This window comes from Gekko japonicus, unplaced genomic scaffold, assembly GCF_001447785.1.
Source record: "Gekko japonicus isolate JY-2015 unplaced genomic scaffold, Gekko_japonicus_V1.1 scaffold2455, whole genome shotgun sequence".
Lineage (NCBI taxonomy): Eukaryota > Metazoa > Chordata > Lepidosauria > Squamata > Gekkonidae > Gekko > Gekko japonicus.
The window spans coordinates 79156-98118 of NW_015172622.1; the positions used below are offsets into that span (position 1 = coordinate 79156).

At 49.2% G+C, this 18963-nt stretch overlaps 1 protein-coding gene across 1 annotated transcript in view; it reads left to right on the forward strand.

Annotated features, from left to right (window-relative positions):
• ADAMTS17 (ADAM metallopeptidase with thrombospondin type 1 motif 17) overlaps nucleotides 1–18963 on the forward strand; it is a 180222-nt gene that overhangs the window by 17443 nt on the left and 143816 nt on the right. Inside the window, exons 2-3 of the mRNA XM_015421670.1 lie at nucleotides 12916–13056; nucleotides 16653–16803. Coding sequence (XP_015277156.1) covers nucleotides 12916–13056; nucleotides 16653–16803 — 292 coding nt within the window. The remainder of the gene's footprint in view (nucleotides 1–12915; nucleotides 13057–16652; nucleotides 16804–18963) is intronic.

An 18963-nucleotide genomic window follows, 5' to 3' on the forward strand; every position in this document is an offset into this window, starting at 1 on the left:
CATAAGCTGTGGATGTACTGTTCAGCTCTGCTTCCTCTGTTGTTCAGGGACTGCACCCTAGGAACATGTCTGTTCTCTTTCAAATCCAGTTTTGGGATAGTCTCTTTATTACTTCCATTTATGGAAAGTGGTTACTAGTTTTGGGGAAGGTGTTGCGGCTCAGTGGCAGAGCAGTTCAGAGGACCCAGGCAGTAGGTGATGTGAAAGGCCGCCTCCTGAGACCCTGGAGAGCGGCTGCCAGTCCGAGCAGGCAAGACTGGAGAGGCCGATGGTCTGACTCGGCATAAGGCAGCTTCATACATTCAAGCAGGCAATCCTGAAACAGAGGTTCCCAGGACTTTTGCTTATGAGGTGCATCGCTAAGGGTCGGTGGGCAGGAAAACAGGGAATGGACAAAATGGCCAGGATCCAAAGAACTTTGCAACTAGTTCTGCATGGCTCGGTTTCCAAAAACAGCGGTCCCTCCTGTCATGTGGCAAACTGCTTGAGAAACTATGGGGAAATCCCAGAGGCGGTTTGTGATAACAGCACCGAGAATCGGCTGTTTAACGGGTCACAATCAAAAAAGTTCCAGTGGGCATATCCAAATTTTGGGGTATGATACCTCAAGTAGCTGTTTTGAGCTAAGCCAGTGTTTGTGAAGTTCGTTCTAGTTCTAGTTCTCTCTCTCTCTCACTCACTACTTAATACCCGCTGGAATGTATCTGAAGATAAGACTCCCCCCCTTCCATTTCTTCCACTCTGATTTTTCTTGTAATAAGATGTTCAGCCAAATATTTTTGAAACATATATATATATATTTTCAAATAGCTTATTTCATTTTTAAAAAAAGATAATAACTTAATAACTCGAATTTATTAGTTTTGGAGTTAGCGGGAGTACTGAAAAGTACATTTTAGAATTAGTTTGTCCACATGATTTCTGGGTTGCTTTGATACCGAGCCCATCATCTGCAGTTTCTGTCTGTCGTCTTCTCCTTGTGGAGAAAGCAGAGGAGACTGTGCAGTGTACGTCCCAAATAGTTTCTGGAACGGCCCAGCCAAATGGCCCCAGGATTATGAATGATCTTTCACAGCTGCTCCAATATGAGCAATAATGGAAAGCTGGGAAGTCAGAAGGGCTGTCAGCGGGAATCTCGTCTCTTTTTTATTTATTTCCCCCCCTTGAAGTCAAAGTTGAAACACCGTCAATGGTTAGACAAAGTTTTTGGGGAACAGACACAACTGAAATGGCACCCCTTACAGTTTTGGACCAAGTTCCTGATCTGCATGGCCCAAGCCAGCCTGATCTCATCAGAACTCGGAAGCTAAGCAGGCCTGCCTGTCAGGGTTCACGAATTCAACGTAGTCACTCTTATAGAAAAGGATAACTTTTATTGATAGACATGAATCACTGAACAGTTTTTCTCTGTTCAGAATAACCAGGAACCCCAGGGAAGAGGAAGCGTAAAGCAAATTCAAAATGGTTACAGCCAATGGTTATAATTCCCGCTCGAGCCAAAAGTCTCTTTTGCGCGGCTATTTTCCTGGGATACAAACGTCCAGGTTGTTTTTACTACGAAGCAGTTCTCACAGTTTCATCTCATTAAAATGAAGCACAGAGGACTCCACTCCAACACCTGTGACCTTGAGATAGATAACAGAGCAGTAAATAACTTCTTGCAAGCAGGCAGTGTCTAGGCATGCGCATGAATGCTGAAGCGCTGACCAGTGAGGGGGGGAAGACATCAAGTGCATTATAATTGATAGCATACAGAAAACATGATCAGAACCCAAAATATCAATTGGCAGCTTGCTGACAATGCCCCTGGAAGTCCAGGGTTTCTACACAGAGGCAGGCAATACTGAATCATCTCTTGCCGAGGAGGAGGATGAGATTGGGTTTCTACCCCACCCTTCACTCGGAGTCTCAGAGCGGCTTACAAACTCCTTTCCCCTCCCCACAACAGACACCCTGTGTGGTCGGTGGGGCTGAGAGAGCTCTTTCCAGAACTGTCCTTGAGAGAACAGCTCTGACAGAACTATGGCTTGCCCAAGGTCATCCAGGAGCTGTAGGTGGAGGAGTGGGGAATCAAACCCGGTTCTCCCAGATTAGAGTCCGCCCACTTAACCACGACACCAAACTGGCTCTCTGAAAACTGTATGGGGTCACCAGCTGCGGCTTGATGGCACTTTCCACCACCACCACCATTTCTACACTTCTGGAGGCAAGGGATTTTGCTGATGGTGAATGGGTTTGTGTTACGTTTGTTGGATTACATCGGAGTTGGGATGTCATATGCCAGGGTGTCAGACCCCCCAGTCCAGTTACACTCAACAGCTCTCTCTTGGCAGTGATAAGTTCATTGAAACATATGCAAGCTCCAGAAAGTCACTGGGTGCGGTCAGACGGCCTGCCGGGAGCGGTTTAAACTGCTCTGGTTCCAAGTGGAGTAATTTGATCCGGGGCAAGCGCGGTCACACTCACCTCCCTCACAGCGCAACACATCGCTCCCGGGCGTTCACACTAGGTGCGCAGTAGCGCATGTTGGCGGAGAAGAAGACTTGGGAAATAGTTGATTTTTGGAATGGGGAATCTTTAGGAAGGCAAGAGACTTGACTTGGAATGCCTAGAAATGGCAGGGAAGAAATAGGCCAAGGCCTGGCCTAGTTGAAATGGCGTCCATGAGAATGCCTACGAAGAGGCTACGCAAAAGGATGAAAGTGAGGTCTGATAGTTTTAAAACTATTCTGCCGTCCTTTTATCTCACCATTGTAGGGAGTCACTTGAGCCGCCAGCCTCCAGGTAGGATTCCCAACCTCCAGGTGGGCCCTGGAAATCTACCAGAATCCCACTGGGCCGAGAGCATGGCGTCATTGCTGGGGGGAAACCCAGCAGTGACGTCAGTCTCATGAGGAATTGCCAGAAACTATGGTTTTTACCATAGAGTTTTTGGCAATTGATAGGACTGACGCCTAGAGTTGCCAAGTGGTAATAGAGCCGCCAGCGGGCGACTCCCATAGAATTTTCTCTCGGATGACCGTGGCCGCGTGCCCGGCGTGGTAGCGTCACTTCCGGGTAACCTGCACGTCGGGGTGGAGTTCCCCCCGGGGCCCGATCCGCTGGCGGCGAGGAACGGGCCTCTAGAGCGGGGGTTTCCCCATCCCCGGGGGGACTTGGCAAGCCTACTGACGCCACTTCTGGAGGTTCCCCAGAAGTGACATCATGCATCTCTGACAGACCCCCCACCCCAATATCTGCCCCACAGACTCCCGTAAGTGATGTCACACTGTCAGCCTGATGGGTAATTTTTTGTTGTTGTTTCTTGTTCTCCTGCCTCCAGTCAAAGATAGGGTTAGTGGCAGGAGGTCTCCCACCATAGCAGGAGGCCTGGCAAGCCACCCCTGTTTACCAGACCGAGAGAAGACCACGCTCTTCGTAAACCCGAGAAGCCTCGTATTACATGCCAATCACAAAGTCCAGTGTTATATACCTCCCCGGCTTTTGGGGGAGGGGGGCTGAATATCCGAACATGCACAATCTTGGCTGAACTAGGTCCCAGCCCGATACCACAGAGCTGTGACCTCAGACCCAGGTTCCTTGGACCAGCTCTCGCCTCCATCGCTTCTTCGGTCTCACTTAGGTGCCTGAAGATTTGGCAGGAATCGGTCTTTCAGAGCCGGAACGCTTTAACATATTGAATCAGTTCAGGCCCTGGCACCCCTCCAGCGATGCAGTTTTGAGTATGAAACACCAATAAAAATTCCTAACATTCGTCTACACGAGGGATTGGAGAATGGGTCGGGGGGGGGGGAGTGTGATAAGGTTATGCAGGGCTTTCTGCCTTGAAAAGGCAGGTTCAGATTTGCATCATACTTGGCTCCGGGCTTGACCGCAGGACATCTCCTAGGTGGAGCTTGTGAAGTTCCTTGTCTCCCTCTTTTCTACGGGAAGCTATTTTAAGGTAAAACCTTCAGACTTGCTTGGCACGGGGGCCTGAAGAAGTGGACGTTTTCAACACTGCTTGCCATAAATATTTTATCGGGGCGGGACAATTGCCTTTGTGGTATTGGATGGGAAGTGGTGGTGCGGGGGGGGGGAGTATGATTTTAATCGGACATAAGAAAAAGGAGTTAGTTATGGTTTCTGAATTTATCAGGAAGATTGTTGTCGTCATAAGTGTTGGGAAGGCTGATTTAAGCTGTTTATTGGCCAACTGTGTTAGATTGGGCGCTGGGCCTCTGCAAGCACGGTATGGCATTAAACCAGCTCCAACTTCTCTGCTGAAAAAAGCTTAAATCTGTGGCTGGATACACTCATATACTTTCTCCCCAAAGGGAACTCAAAGTGGCTTATGCCATTCTTCTCAACTCCCTTTTATCCTCACAACAACCCTGTGAGGTAGGTTTGGCTTAGAGTGTATAGGTGACCTGAGGCCACCCAGCAAGCTTCCAAGGCACCGCAGGGATTTAAACTTGGGTCTCCCGGATCCTAGTGTGGCACTCCAACCACTGTGCCACTATTCACCCCTTGAATTTATGGTCTGTAAATTAATTACATAAATTCAGTAAGTTTGAGCATTGTTGTATATGCTTATGTTATAAGGGAGCCTGAGAAGACCTGTGTGTTAGAGGGGCCATGGCTCAGTGATAGATTGAGTCAGGGCTATTTTGGGGCAGGAACGCACAGGAACGGAGTTCCGGCTGGCTTCCGAGTTGCCCACGCCCACTGCAGCCAAAACCTCTGCACATGCATGGCTACAGAGGAAAAGCCTGGAGAGGGACCCCCCCCCCGCCAGTGACTCTGAGGTGGGTGGCCCAGGGGGCTCCTGGAAGGATCGGGGAGACATTAAATGCCTCCCCATGCCTTCCCTGGTCTGTCCGAGGGCCGGCTTGCCAGGGCTCCCCGCAGCTGCGGGGCGCCCGGGCAAGCCAAGGGAAGGCAGTTTAAACTGCCTTCCCTTCCCTTCAAGGGGGGGGGGGCTTGCCCAGGCAAGCCAAAGGAAGGCATGGGTGTGGCCTGATATGCTAATGAGATGTGATGTCAGGGTGTAGCCTAATATGCTAATGAGTTTCTGCTGTTGGGTGTGGCCTATTATGCTAATGAGTTCCTGCTGGGCTTTTTCTACAAAAAAAAAGCCCTGGATTGAGTTATCTTCTCCTTGTGTAGAAGAGGGGCCATGGCTCAGTTGCAGAGCACCTGCTTTGCATGCAGAAGGCCCCAGGTTCAATCTCTGGCATCTCCAGTTACAAGGATCAGGTAGCAGTAGTTGTGTTAAGTCTGTCTGTAGCAGCGGAAAAGATCAAGAGTCCAATAGCAAATTAAAGGCTAACAAAATATGTGGCAGGGGAGGAGGTTTTGTGATTCGTGAGCAGTGACTCACAGAAGCTCATACCCTGCCATGCGTTTTGTTAGTCTTTAAGGTACTACTGCACTCTTTGGCTGATTTTGCACAAGGAGCTGCGCCCCCATCACGCCTCCCTTTGCCCCGCTTCCATTGGTCAGTTTCCCACTCGAAGCCACATGGCCACATTTTGACCCGTGGCTTCGCCCGATTTTCCCTGCGGTTTCATGATCCTGTTTTTTGAGGATCATGAAACCACGGGGAAAATCGGGCGAAGCCCCCGCGGGTCAAAATGTGGTGGTGCGTCTTCGAGAGGGAAATTGATCGATGGAAACGGGGCAAAGAGAGGTGCGGCGGCGCAGCTCCTTGTGCGAAATCAGACTTGCTCTTTTCTATTGCTAACGGATCAGGTAGTAGTTGATGGGGAAGACCTCGCTCTGAGGCCCTGGCTCAGTGGTAGAACATCTGCTTGGCATGCAGAAGGTCCCAGGTTCAATCCCCAGCATCTCCAGTCAAAAGAATCAGGTAGTAGGTGGTGGGAAAGACCTTGCTCTGAGGCCCTGGTAGTGCATCTACACACAAAAGCTTATACCCAGGTGCCACCGAACTCTGCTTTAAAGGTGCCACTGCTCCTTCAGACCAACACAGCTACCCACCTGAATCTGTCTGATTTTAAGGCTGTTTCCTTGCTGCTTTTGTACCCCAGAGTAACAACATGGATAAATGCCCAAGAAAAGTGAAAGACCACCTTTCACTCTTGTGTGTGAATTCTGCACTGTGTAGCTAGCAGCTGCCCTGGGGCTAACGTTCCAGTTCTTCGGCTACCCCTGGTGTTCAGGTCAGCTGAGAAACAGCTAGTGCAAAAAGATGAATGGCCGGCAGCAGGAAGCAAGAATTCATTAGGATTTTCCGGCCCTAGACTTTTGCTTAACCGCCCCACCCCCAAGCCATATGGTCTATTTTAGGGAATTCTCGATGGGGCTATCCAAGACCATTACCTTTAAGCTCAGCTTCTCCGAAAGGGTTGAGAGGAGGGATGGGCGTACGTTGGACAAGAAAAGGTCAGAACTGGGATCTCTGGAAAGCTATTTATGCATGTGGTTTTTGGGAATGTTCCAAGGGGAGATGAGTGGGAATTTTTTTCTAAATTTATGGTGAGATCCTTGTGTTTGTCTGTTTGTTTGTTTTAACCCAGCAAGTTTCAGCCACCAGCCTCAGTTAGCAGTGTCCTAATGAAATGCACAGCTGTGAGAATATTTAGACTAATTGAACTGAGCCATCCCAAACTAAAGCGCAGAGGCAAGCAGTGTTCCCTCTAAGGGGAGTTAGTGTGAGCTAGCTCACAGTTTTTTAGCTTCCAGCTCACACATTTTTGCCTTAGCTCAGGAAGGAGGGCTCCAGAGCAAACTAATTTATGCTGTGGCCAAATCGCTCGCTCACAGCTTTAATGCCAGTAGCTCACAAAGTAGAATTTCTGCTCACAGGACTCCACAGCTTAGAGGGAACATTGGAGGCAAGTGCAAGGCCTTTTTTTGTTGCTGTTGTTTTTTGCCTTTGGGGCATGAAAGCAAGTGAGAGACAGAGAGACACACCTTTGCAAGTGGCTTGAAATCCCTCCCCCTCTTTTACGAGGAAAGGCATGTGCAGCAACACACATCACACAAAAGTGTTGTTACGTGAGCTGTGCAGCCTCGAGAGCTTGCCTTTGGGATTGGGGCCAGAGGAGGGAGGGGAGGGGAGGCTGAGACTATGTGATTAGTCCAAACAAGCTTCCTTGGCAGAGTGGGCATTTCACCTTGAGCATCCCAGATCTTAGCCTGTCACTCTTAACCACGACACCGTGCTAGAAAAACTCGGATGTGAAGGTTGGGTCAGGCCTTGATTACTTTGTTTTTTGCCTTGACCTGTATAGCCCAGGCTAGCCCAATCTTGTCAGGTCTCAGAAGCTAAGCAGGGTTGGCCCTGACCAGTATCTGGATGGGAGACCACCAAGGAATACCAAGGTTTCAGTGCAGAGGCAGGCAATGGCAAGCCGCCTCTGAACATCTCTCGCCTTGAAAACACTATTGGGGTCACCATAATTCGGCCAGAATTCGATGGCAAAAAGGGGTGGGTAGAATTGCCTTACAGACAGAATGAGAACGGGGAACAGCTGCTAATGAATCAGGCACAGATTTACACCAAGGGCGAATCAGGCACAGATTGACATCACCAGGGGTCATTTCATAGAAAAAGAGCTAGGGGAACTCATTAGCATAACTCATTAGCATATGCCACACCCCCTGACATCAGGGGCCCGGCGGTGGACCTGCAAGGCCAGCGGGAGTGCGAGGAAGCCCCGCCAAGGCCCTCCCTGGCCCCAGGCAGGCAGGGGTGGGGAGAGGCGGGGAGGAAGCAACTTACCCTCCCTCTTCTCCTGCCTCCTCCTGGCTGAATGAGGGCCGGAAGCAGGGGGCGGGGCTTCATCATGTGCCCCGCCCCCCTGCACCTCACCCGGGGAAACTGCGTTCCCACACGTTCCCCCCCGAAATGACCTCTGGACATCACTGCACTAGAACAAGCACACAGGTTACTCTCGTGTACATTACCCACTTCACTGTGAGACCTTGCGTGTGCCCTTTCCTCTTTGAGGGACTCGCGGAACCCTTCGGCTGTGGGACAGTTGTGGATTGTTGATCCGCAAGTCCATGATCAGTCATGTGAAGTTGTGTAGTTTCAGTTGTGCAGGTGGGTTTCTCATATGGAGTCTTTGTTGATGTCTTGCTCTGAATTTCAACCCATGTGTGGCTTTTTATTTGTGAAAAGCCGCAGTTGCCTGAGACTCTAGACCCTGTTGGGCCCATGGCTGTCAAGCTTGGGGGGTGTCACGAGTTGGGGCAGGCTTGCACTCATCCTAGCTGTCCTCTAGATATGCGTGTAACATGATAGGAGAGACGAAGACCAGTGCCGGGCTGCCTGGAGCCACAGAGATTTGCAGGTGTGAAGGACAAGCGACGGCCTCCGATCTGTCTGAGCCTTGCTGTTTAATTAGTGCTATCGATTTCCACATTTACAGTGGCCTTGTGGCCGGGAGGCCTGAGCACGGCACAGAGGCGGGAGCATGGGACAAGAAGGGTCCGGGTTCAAATCCTCGGTGAGCCGTGAAGTTCACTGGGTGACCTTTGGCTAGTCGCTCTATGTGCTGAAGTGGAAATAAAACAACTAAGAAAATAAGAGGAGGAGATTCCCTGCCTGTTGTGGGCTGGTTGCTGTAACTTGGGTTGCCAAACTCCAGGTGGGGCCCTACATGTAACAGTTTTTGTCTTTCCACCTAGCTGATGGGAGTGTAGGACTGAAAGGCAGGTTTTAGACTGAACCATTGTACCTGGATCATCAAGCTCAACATCAAAAAAACTAAGATCATGGCATCCGGCCCCATCACTCCTGGGCAAATAGAAGGGGAAGTCGTGGAAGTAGAGACAGACTTCACGTTCCTGGGATCTCAGATCACCGCAGACTGTGACTGCAGCCATGAAATTAAAAGACGCCTGCTCCTTGGGAGGAAAGCGATGGCGAACCTCAACAGCATGATAAAAAGTAGAGACATCACCCTGCCAACAAAAGTCCGCATGGTCAAAGCAATGGTATTCCCAGTAGTCATGTATGGCTGCGAGCGTTGGACTATAAGGAAGGCCGAGTGCCGAAGAATAGATTCTTTTGAACTATGGTGCTGGAGAAGACTCTTGAGAGTCCCTTGGACTGCAAGGAGATCTAATCAGTCAATCCTAAAAGAAATCAACCCTGACTGTTCCCTGGAAGGCCAGATAATGACACTGAAGCTCAAATACTTTGGCCACCCAATGAGAAGGGAGCCCTCCCTGGAGAAGACCCTGATGCTGGGAAAGATTGAAGGTCAAAGAAGACGGGGACGGCAAAGGATGAGATGGTTAGACAGTGTCATCGATGCAACGAACATGAAACTGAGCAAACTTCAGAGGACGGCGGAAGACAGGAGGGCCTGGCGGGATCTAGTCCATGGGGTCGCGAAGAGTCGGACTCGACTGTGCGACTGAACAACAAAATTGCGTTTGAATCTGGCACTCCCATGAGAACAGAGCTTGGCATTGTCTGCTGGCCTTTATATAGAGCCGTTTGAGGCCGCTGTCCCTTTTGTGCCTTGTGATTGCCGGCTATTAGCCGTGGACCTCCGGGTCAGGTTACTTACCTGGCTGAAGCTGAAAGGGCTCCTTCCCATTAAGCCAGCAATGACAGACAGCAGCCCTTGGTTTCACCGGCTTCAGTGGTGTTACCGTGTGTGTGGAGTGCTGGAAAAAACCAGAGTCGTGTTTTTGGAGAAAGCAGAGGGCAGGCAGCGTGGTCTTTGATCCGTTCTGGCCGTGGCACAGGAGGAGCCGAATAGGCAACTTTGCAGCAGGGTCAGGACCAGACTCGGAGCGGAGAACCGAGGCGGTTCTGCTTGAAGGACAGCCCAGATGTGGCAGTGAAGGCAGGGGACTGGAACGGAGCACACCACGTGCAGGCGGATGAGGAAGGGAAGCTAGAGAGGTGCCTAAGAAAGAGCTGTAGCAGCAAGGCCAGGCAAAGAACTAGGCCTGACCCAGTAGCCAGAGTGGTGTCATGGTTAGAGTGTCAGACTAGGATCTAGGAGACTCTGCGTGCGTTCAGACGGGGCATTTTAGCCGGCATAAACTGCTCCGGTTGGAACTGGAGCAGTTTGATCCAGAAGAAACGCGATCACACTTACCTCCCGACTGCACAGCACATCGCGATATGCCCATCTACACCTCAGGCGCTCAGTAGAGCACATCGGCGTGTTTTTTTTTTTTTTACACCGTTTGCACATGCGCATAGGCAGGCGTCCTTATAATGAAGATCTTTGCGCAGGCGCAGAACAACCCAACCCGGAAAGCATGCCTTGAAGCGAAGACGTCCCTTTAAATTTTTACTCTGAAACTGGCCTCCGTGAGGTCCCGGACTCATCTAAAGCCTTACACTAGGCACCTTTTTTGTTTGTTTGTTTTACAAACGCCGGGGCGAAGGTTCGCCCAAGCGCACATCGAGGAGGCTTAAAAAAAAAAAAGGCGTCCGAAAAGCGGAAGCCTCGGGTTTCTGAACGGAAGTGGCTAGACACCGGCGGAGAGCGATCAGACGGGGATAATGCGGTTGGAACCGGTGCACTCAGGATACCACCACTTGGGGACCTAGTAGCAGAATACAACGGTTTAAAGCTGTTTGCAACCGTTAGGGACGGAAGGCAGATGTTCGCCGTGTGATCGCCCGTAAGTACACCGATTCCAACCGGCATCTATACCGCCATAAATGTCCTGTCTGAACGCACCCTCTGGGTTTGAATCCTCATCCTGCCATGGAAGCTTGCTGGGTGATCATGGTCCCGTCGCATACCCTCCGCCCAACCTGCCTCACAGGGCTGTTGTGAGGGTGAAATGGGAGAAAGGAGAACAACATGAGCCATTTTGGGTCACCGTGCGGAGAAAGGAGGAGGAGGAGGAGGAGGAGGAGGAGGAGGAGGAGATTGGATTTATCCCCCACCCTTGACTGCCCCAAGGTCACATCAGCAGGTGCAAGTGGAGGAGTGGGGAATCAAACTCGGTTCTCCCAGATTAGAGTACGCACACGGAGCTCTTGACAGAAACTGCTCTTTTTCAAGGACAGCTGTGCCAGAGCTTGTGACTGACCCAAGGTCACATCAGCAGGTGCAAGTGGAGGAGTGGGGAATCAAACCCGGTTCTCCCAGATTAGAGTCCACGCACTTAACCACTACACCAAACTGGAGGGATATAAATGAAATAAACTTACAGCCAGGCCCTGAAGGAACCAAGGGGATGCCTGGAGGGTGGAGCCTTATTCAGGCCTCGAAGGACAGTGTTGCCCCTTTCTTCTTACTTTCTGCAGCCTTGAGTGGCCCTTCTGAAAGGGCCCTGCCATACAAACCATTCCAGGGGTCCCTGATGTTGCTTCAGTTCGGTCCGTCCAACTCAAGAGATCATCAGAATGAGAGTCCTGCTGAGTCTGACAAGAAGTCACCATCCTGTGTCTCATAGTGGCTGTCCAGATGTCTTTAGGAAGGCAACACGTGGGTCATTGAAGGCAATAGGCTCCCCTGCTGTTTCCCTCTTCCCCCGTGACTGGGCTTTAGACGTGTAGTGCCTCTGGGCATGGAGATTCTGTTTAACCATCATGGTTAGTAGCCATAGATAGACTTTTCTTTCTGGCGGGCAAGTTGCAGCTGGCTTCTGGCCACCTCTCATGGAGTTTTCAAGGGAAGAGACGGTGGTTCACCATTGCCTGCCTCCACATAGCAATCCTGGATTTCCTTGTGTGGTGTAGCGGTTAAGTGTGGTGTAGTTGTTAAGAGCGATGGACTCTAATCTAGAGAACCGGGTTTGATTCCCCACTCCTCCACTTGCAGCCATCTTGGGTCTCTCACAGTTCTCTCAGAGCTCTCTCAGCCCCACCTACCTCACAGGGTGTCTGTTGTGGAGAGAGGAAGGGAAGGCAATTGTGAGCTGCTCTGAGACTCCTTCAGGTAGTGAGGAGCAGGGTATAAAAGCCAAGTCTTCTTCTTCTTCTTCTTGGTGGTCTCCCATCCAAGTACTAACCAAGGCTGACCCTGCTTACTTCTGATGAGATCTGGGTTATCCAGAACAGGGCATTGATGCACCTATCTTTTAATTAATCCCAGTCAGAAATATTCTAAGTGGGAGGCCTTCACCAAATTGTTGAATAAATTATGTTAATGAGCATTATAAATTATCAACACCCTGCACACTGTTTCATTACACTGGCTCCATATTGCTGTCAAAATTGAATTTCCTGAACCAAAATAGGAGGGTATACAACTAAAATACCATTTTGGCTATATGTACCTGATTTGGGCACAAGGCGATGTCATATGAGGCCTATATACTACATCCTTGTCTTGAGTTACTGATATTTATCAGGATGTAATTTTCACTTGGTCCTATATTGATTAATATTAGTATTGGAGTGATTGAGCCTATGTGCACCATTTATGCTTGACCACTAAAGAAGGCTGGTAGGCCGAAACGCATCTGTTTTAGGGTCGCATGAGGTCCTGATTGTGCATACTGTGCAATTTGAAATTCTTATGGAGGCTACAGTTGGGCCTATAGTGGTTTTTTTAAAACTAATTCATAATAAATACATGTATTTTTGATAATTTGTAATATTTATGTTATATTTATTGATTTTAACAGTGGGCCCTCTAATTTGTATCCATTTAACTTTTCAGGTTCTTAATTTTTTTTGGGGGGAGGGGTTAAGTTTTTGTTCCCTTCCTCCTTTTCCTACGCTAACCAGTAAACCATGCTGTCTGTCTGTTGCCCATCGATTTCACTAGGTGATGCTGAGTATTACGGTGGAGAAAGGAAAAGTTCACGTGTGGCGGTTTTTCTCCACAAACCATGCCTCATTTTAGAAACGTTCCCACTGTTACCAGCACTGAATGAAAACAGTGTCTTGTAGCTTTTTAAAAAGAATGGGGAAAGCTCCGGGGGTACCTGGAAATGCTTTTTAAAAAAAACGCTTTTTGTGTCTTTCGCCTCTGACAGCATGGGAATGAGCCATGACGATGACCACGCGTCCTGCACTGGGAGATCTCACATCATGTCTGGAGAATGGGTGAAGGGCCGGAACCCAAGCGACCTCTCTTGGTCTTCCTGCAGCCGTGACGACCTTGAGAAGTTCTTCAAGTAAGGACTTGGAAGGATGTGGGGCCTTTGACTTGGGAGACAGCAGCCTCTTGTCTCCTAGCAAGACGGTGAGGGATTTTGAAAGGCCGGGGCCAAAAGATAGCAGCATCTTTGGCACCTGGGGCCTTGGGGTGGGGAGGAATCCACTGGCAAGAGAACAGAAGCACCGTGATACCCAAATTTCAGCATCTTGATAGCTTCTTGAAAAGGATCCCAGTCCGCCTCTGTTTTTCAAATCAAACCCTGTCAGCGGTTTGTGACAATAGAAGATATGCCTGGATACTTTTCAATAGCTCTTTCTGTTTGAAGGAAATGTTTCATTCCCTGCCGTTGGGATGTCTGATTACCACAGAGAAACTTGAATTTCATAGATCTCTCTTCATCTTCCGGCCAGTGCTGACATAAGAGAAGTTACATTGAGTTTTTTTTCCTTCTCTTCCTTCAGCTCTTAGCGCTTCCCTCTCCAGGGCACCCAGTTGATTCCAGCTTTTGCAGTCAGACTAAATTCACTGAAAAAGACATATAGGAACATTAACTACCACCTTCATTGGCTGAAAGAGCAGTAGGAGTCTTATGGTTCAGTTCAGTTCAAAGTTTGTTGCATGTAGCCAATGGCCATCACAATATGAAAGATAAAAAAACAGTACAAAGATTGACAATACATTTAAAAGGAAATTAAAATATACAGATGAAGTATGAATATAAGTTTTAAAACCAGGTTTCTCAAATAGCACATTCTGAAAGTACAGTCATTCCGTAGCCTTATCTCTAATCTTCCGTGCAGCATGAGCGTAGAGTGCCATTCTATAGGAGATAGTGGGATTGACGTCTGGGAGCAAAAAGGTTACTATTTCAGTGCTAGGACTGGGTTAAGAAATATTAGGACTGGGTTAAGAAATTTGATTCTAGGGCCAGTATACAGAGGGCATTCTAAAATGTAATGTGTTAGATCTTCAACCGAAATCCCGCACAGACAGATACATTGATCATACGTAGGGCTGCCAAGTGGGGGCGGGTAAACCCCCGCTTTGGAGGCCCGATTTCCGCCGCCGCAGAATCGGGCCCCGGGGGGAACTCCGCCCCCCGAAGTGCCGCGTCAACCACGTTGGGGGCGTGGCCCGGATCGTCGGAGGGAAAACTCTATGGTTTTCCCTCCGATGATCGGGGCCACACCCTCAACGTGGTCGACATCGCGCGTCACTTCCTGTGATGTGCTGGCGGCGCGCGCATCTGGAGAGAGCTCCCAGAGCCCGGCGAGGCTCCCCTGCCGGTGAGGTTTTTTTACTTGGCAACCCTAATCATACGGGGTTTTGAGGTGTTGTCCTTTTAACAGCTCAGATGGCATGGTCTGAAAGCGAAGAGCAGTGAGTGCCCTTATGCTATATATTGAAATAAGAGCCAGATAGGAGGCTCTAGAGTGGTCTGTTTTAAATGCTGGATATCGTGGTCCAAATTTCTGTCGACTGATTTGTTGTTGTTGTTGTTCAGTCGCACAGTCGAGTCCGACTCTTTGCGACCCCATGGACCAGCTCCCTCCAGGCCTTCCGGTCTTCCGCCATCCTCTGAAGTTTGCTCAACTTCATGTTCGTTGCATCGATGACACTGTCTAACCATCTCATCCTTTGCCGTCCCCGTCTTCTTTGACCTTCAATCTTTCCCAGCATCAGGGTCTTCTCCAGTGAGTGCTCCCTTCTCATTGGGTGGCCAAAGTATGTGAGCTTCAGTTTCATTATCTGGCCTTCCAGGGAACAGTCAGGGTTGATTACTTTTAGGATTGACCAGTCCCGCAAATGTAAGTCGTTACCTGAAGGGGATAATAAGTCGTCCAGAAAAGTGCTAGTATTGGGTAGCTGATGTCTCTTCCAAAGTTTCAAGATTATAACATGTGCACGAGCCCTTATTGAGGGTAAGCCAGGCTCAGCTCGCATCCTGGCTGCTGGTGTCCCCTGTGGGAGCGCCAGAATGCGCCTCATAAAATTATTTTGGATTATTTCCAGCTTGGAATTTGGGTTTGATCTTACCATCCCCATACTTCAACACCATAGAGTATTTGGGTGAGGAGTCTTATGGATAAAGTGGGAGAGATCTATCTGGGGAGCCAACGAACTGCTCCTCCAAATTCCAGATGTGGCCATCCACTCAAGGGTTCCCCCACAATGCCTTAACCGTTTAGCTCAAAGGACCAAGGCAATTAATGTGGGGTGACACAGGATGAAGCGAAGAATACCTCCAGATCAGAAAATAGCAGAGCCGGTTACTTTAAAAATTCCATTTGCTAATAAAAGTCCGCAGAGTTTCACCACAGAAATACAAGAATTGGCTGCGGTTTTATCCATTGCTTGGTGATGGAAACGACATATCTAGAGCTTTCTGAAGACAGGTAACTCAGTGACCTCTCTAAGTCTGTCTGCCACTCAATGTCCATCACCCTTTGCTTTAAAATCTGTTTCGCCTTCTCACTCGTCTCAGCACTTAGTGTGAAGTTTTGTGTGGCAGCTTGTAAAATCTGGCAGATACATATGCATATTGAATTGAACTCCCATTCACCTAAGATATGTCCCCATTCACCCAAGATATATCCAATATGTCCCCAAAAGAACGCTGAAATTGGCTAGTAACAACTTGCTGGTGATCTCCAGCCCTAAGGAGGTCTGGTGGTCCTCAACTAGGGCCTGAGCCTTTTTGGTCCTGGCCCCGACCTGGGGCCTGTAAGACAGAGATGTTCCGCCAGGCTTTTGGCTGACGACAGCAACAGGCGGTTAAGAGTGGCACCCTTCCTTTCCTTTCTGTGGACCCCACGTACCCTTCCCCGCCCTGCCATGCGGGACAGTGGTGTGGCTGATACAGGGGGATTATTATATTGCCATCTTGGATCACTTTTAAATTATTATATATACTGATTGTGTTTTAAATGTTTTTATAATGGGCTGTAAATCGCCCAGAGCCTGCTTGCAGGGTGGGCAATTGATAGATTTAATGAAAATAAGAACATAAGAGACGCCAATGTTGGATCAGGCCAAAGGCCCATCCAGCCCAACACTCTGTGTCACACAGTGGCCAGAAATACTAGGTGCCATCAGGAGGTCCACCAGTGGGGCCAGGACATTAGAAGCCCTCCCACTGTTGACCCCCCCCCCAAGCACCAAGAAGGAGCATCACTTGCTCCAGAGTCCCTATCTATATCTTGTGGCTAATAGCCACTGATGGACCTCTGCTCCATATGCTTATCTAATTCCCTTTTGAAGCCGTCCATGCTTGTAGCCGCCACCACTTCCTGTGGCAGTGAATTCCAAGTGTTAATCACTCTTTGGGTGAAGAAGGACTTACTTTTATCCGTTCTAACCCGACCGCTCAGCAATTTCATGGAGTTCCCACGAGTTCTTGTATTGTGAGAAAGGGAGAAAAGTACCTCTTTCTCTACCTGCTCTTTCCCATGTAAATAAGTAAATAATACTTATATAAGTGAATAATAAATGAATAAGACTCTTAAGTTTCAGCAGGGAGCAATCAGAGCCTGTCTCCTTAATGGCACACAGGGTGAATCTGCATCAGAAATTTAGAGTTTCCCTCTCTTAAATATGTGTTTAACTTGGCAGGTCCAAGATCAGTAGCTGTTTGCTGGTCACAGACCCGCGTAGCCGATATGCTGTACGGCTTCCTTACAAACTTCCTGGGATGCATTACAGTGCAGACGAGCAGTGCCAGATCCTCTTCGGAACAAACGCAACGTTCTGCAAGAATATGGAGGTAAGGTGACCCTCAGAAACAGAAGAAACGGGGAGAGGGAGCAGGCGCTTTGGTGGTATGGTGACCTCCTCTAGACTTGGGATGGCCTGCGTGCCAGATTTGGTCTCTGGAGCAGTAATCCTGGCCCTGGCAACTCCCCCATGCCCTGGCTTGGAAGGCCAGGGCGGCTAGCCCAGTCTCGTCAGATCTTGGAAGCTAAGTAGAGTCAGCCCTGGTTAGTCCATGGCTGGTAGGCCACAAGGAAGTCCAGGGTTGCTGCGCAAAGGCAGGCAATGGAAAGTCACCTCTGTTTGTCGCTTGCCTTGAAAACCCTACAGGGGTTGGCTACAACTTGGTAGCACTTTCCAGCACAATTTTTGCCCTGACCTTCATGCGGGGTTGCCAGGTCTTATCTGGGTCCCGGTGGGGGGCTCCAGCCCGGCTCCTAGAGTCCCTTGGCATCACCATAGAGTTTTTACTCAAATGGTAGCGTGTCCCCCGCATGACGTGCCAGGCGTGATGACATCGCCTCCAGGTGACATCATTGTGCTGGGTGCGACGGGGCTTTTCGGGAGCGGGGCTCCCCCCACCAGCCAGCTAGATCAGTTCTAAAACAAAGAATATTAGATGTTGAACGACAGATGGACGTGAGTAGGATTAGGAGCCCTGTATTTGATGTAAGTACACTTAACAAGATAGTTGTGAGATCTTACATCAAATATTTAGATATCAGCAATCATAGAAGAATTTTTACCCTATTAAGATACAACGCCTTACCCTCAGCCATAATGGAGGCCAGATATACTAGATCACTGAGGAAAAGTTGTATATGTGGGATGGGACCTGATGAAACGTTGGAACATGTAATTTTCGATTGTCTTATATATCATAATATCAGGGAAGTTTTGATCAAGCCGATAGTTAACTCCTTCCCTGCCTAGATGGTGTGGGTTAGCATAGTCTCATCAGATCTCAGAAGCCAAGTAGAGTCAGCCCTAGTTGGTACTTGGACAGGAGACCACCAAGGAAGCCCAGGGTTGCGATGCAGAGGCAGGCAGTGGCAGACCACCTCTGTTCATTTATTTCCTTCAAAACTCTACAGAGTTACTGTAAGTCAGCTGTAACTTGACGGCACTTTCCACCACCACCCAGCTCTCCCCTATTTTAATCAAGGAATGGGGAAAGGGCCGGGGCACGGTCGCACAGGTAAGGAAAAGGCAGATGTTTTCAAATGTAAGAAACAGGAATGTTCCGTAAGGTAAAGGTAAAGGTTCCCTTGCTCGAAAGCCAGTCGAGTCCGACTCTAGGGTTGCGGTGCTCATCTCCGTTTCCAAGCCGAAGAGCCAGCGCTGTCCGAAGGCGTTTCCGTGGTCATGTGGCCGGCATGACTAAATACCAAGGCGCACAGAACGCTGTTCCCTTCCCACCGAAGCGGTACCTATTTATCTACTTGCAATTTCTTGCTTTCGAACTGCTCGGTTGGCAGGAGCTGGGGCCAGAGACGGGAGCTCACTCCATGCGGCACACTCAGGTCTCGAACTGCTGAACTACCGACCTTCCACAGCCTGCAGTTCAGCGTCTTAACCACTTGAGCCACCGCAGCTCCTTAGAAAAGTTCCGTACTTCAGTCTTAACACTTCTCTTTTCTTATGACTGAGGAGATAAGCAATTCCATCTGATAGCCGTCCCTCCCCCCCCGCTTCTCTTTGTGGGCTTCCCCTAGTCGTTATATGGTTAAATGTCCCTAATGAGATTATATTATCATGCCATCTGACTGTTGCTGACTGATGTTAAACTGTTTTAATTTATTCGTTATTGTTTTTATTTGGTATGTTGTTACTCACCCTGAGGCCTGCAGAAACAGGGGAGGGTGAGTCAAAAATCTAAATAAATAAATAAATAAATTCTGAATTTCATACCTAGTGTATTGGCAATATGCGAATGTAATTTTGCATTGCCCTGACCTGGATAGCCTGGGTTAACCCAGTCTCATCAGATCCCAGAAACTAAGCGGGGTCAACCCTGGTTAGGGTTGCCAAGTGTACTTACCCTTGCCGGCAGGGGAGCCTTGCCGGGCTCCAGGAGCTCTCCCAGGACATGCACGCCACCGGCACGTCACAGGAAGTGACGTGCTATGCCGCTCACGTTGGGGGCGTGGCCCAGATCGTCAGGGCCACGCCC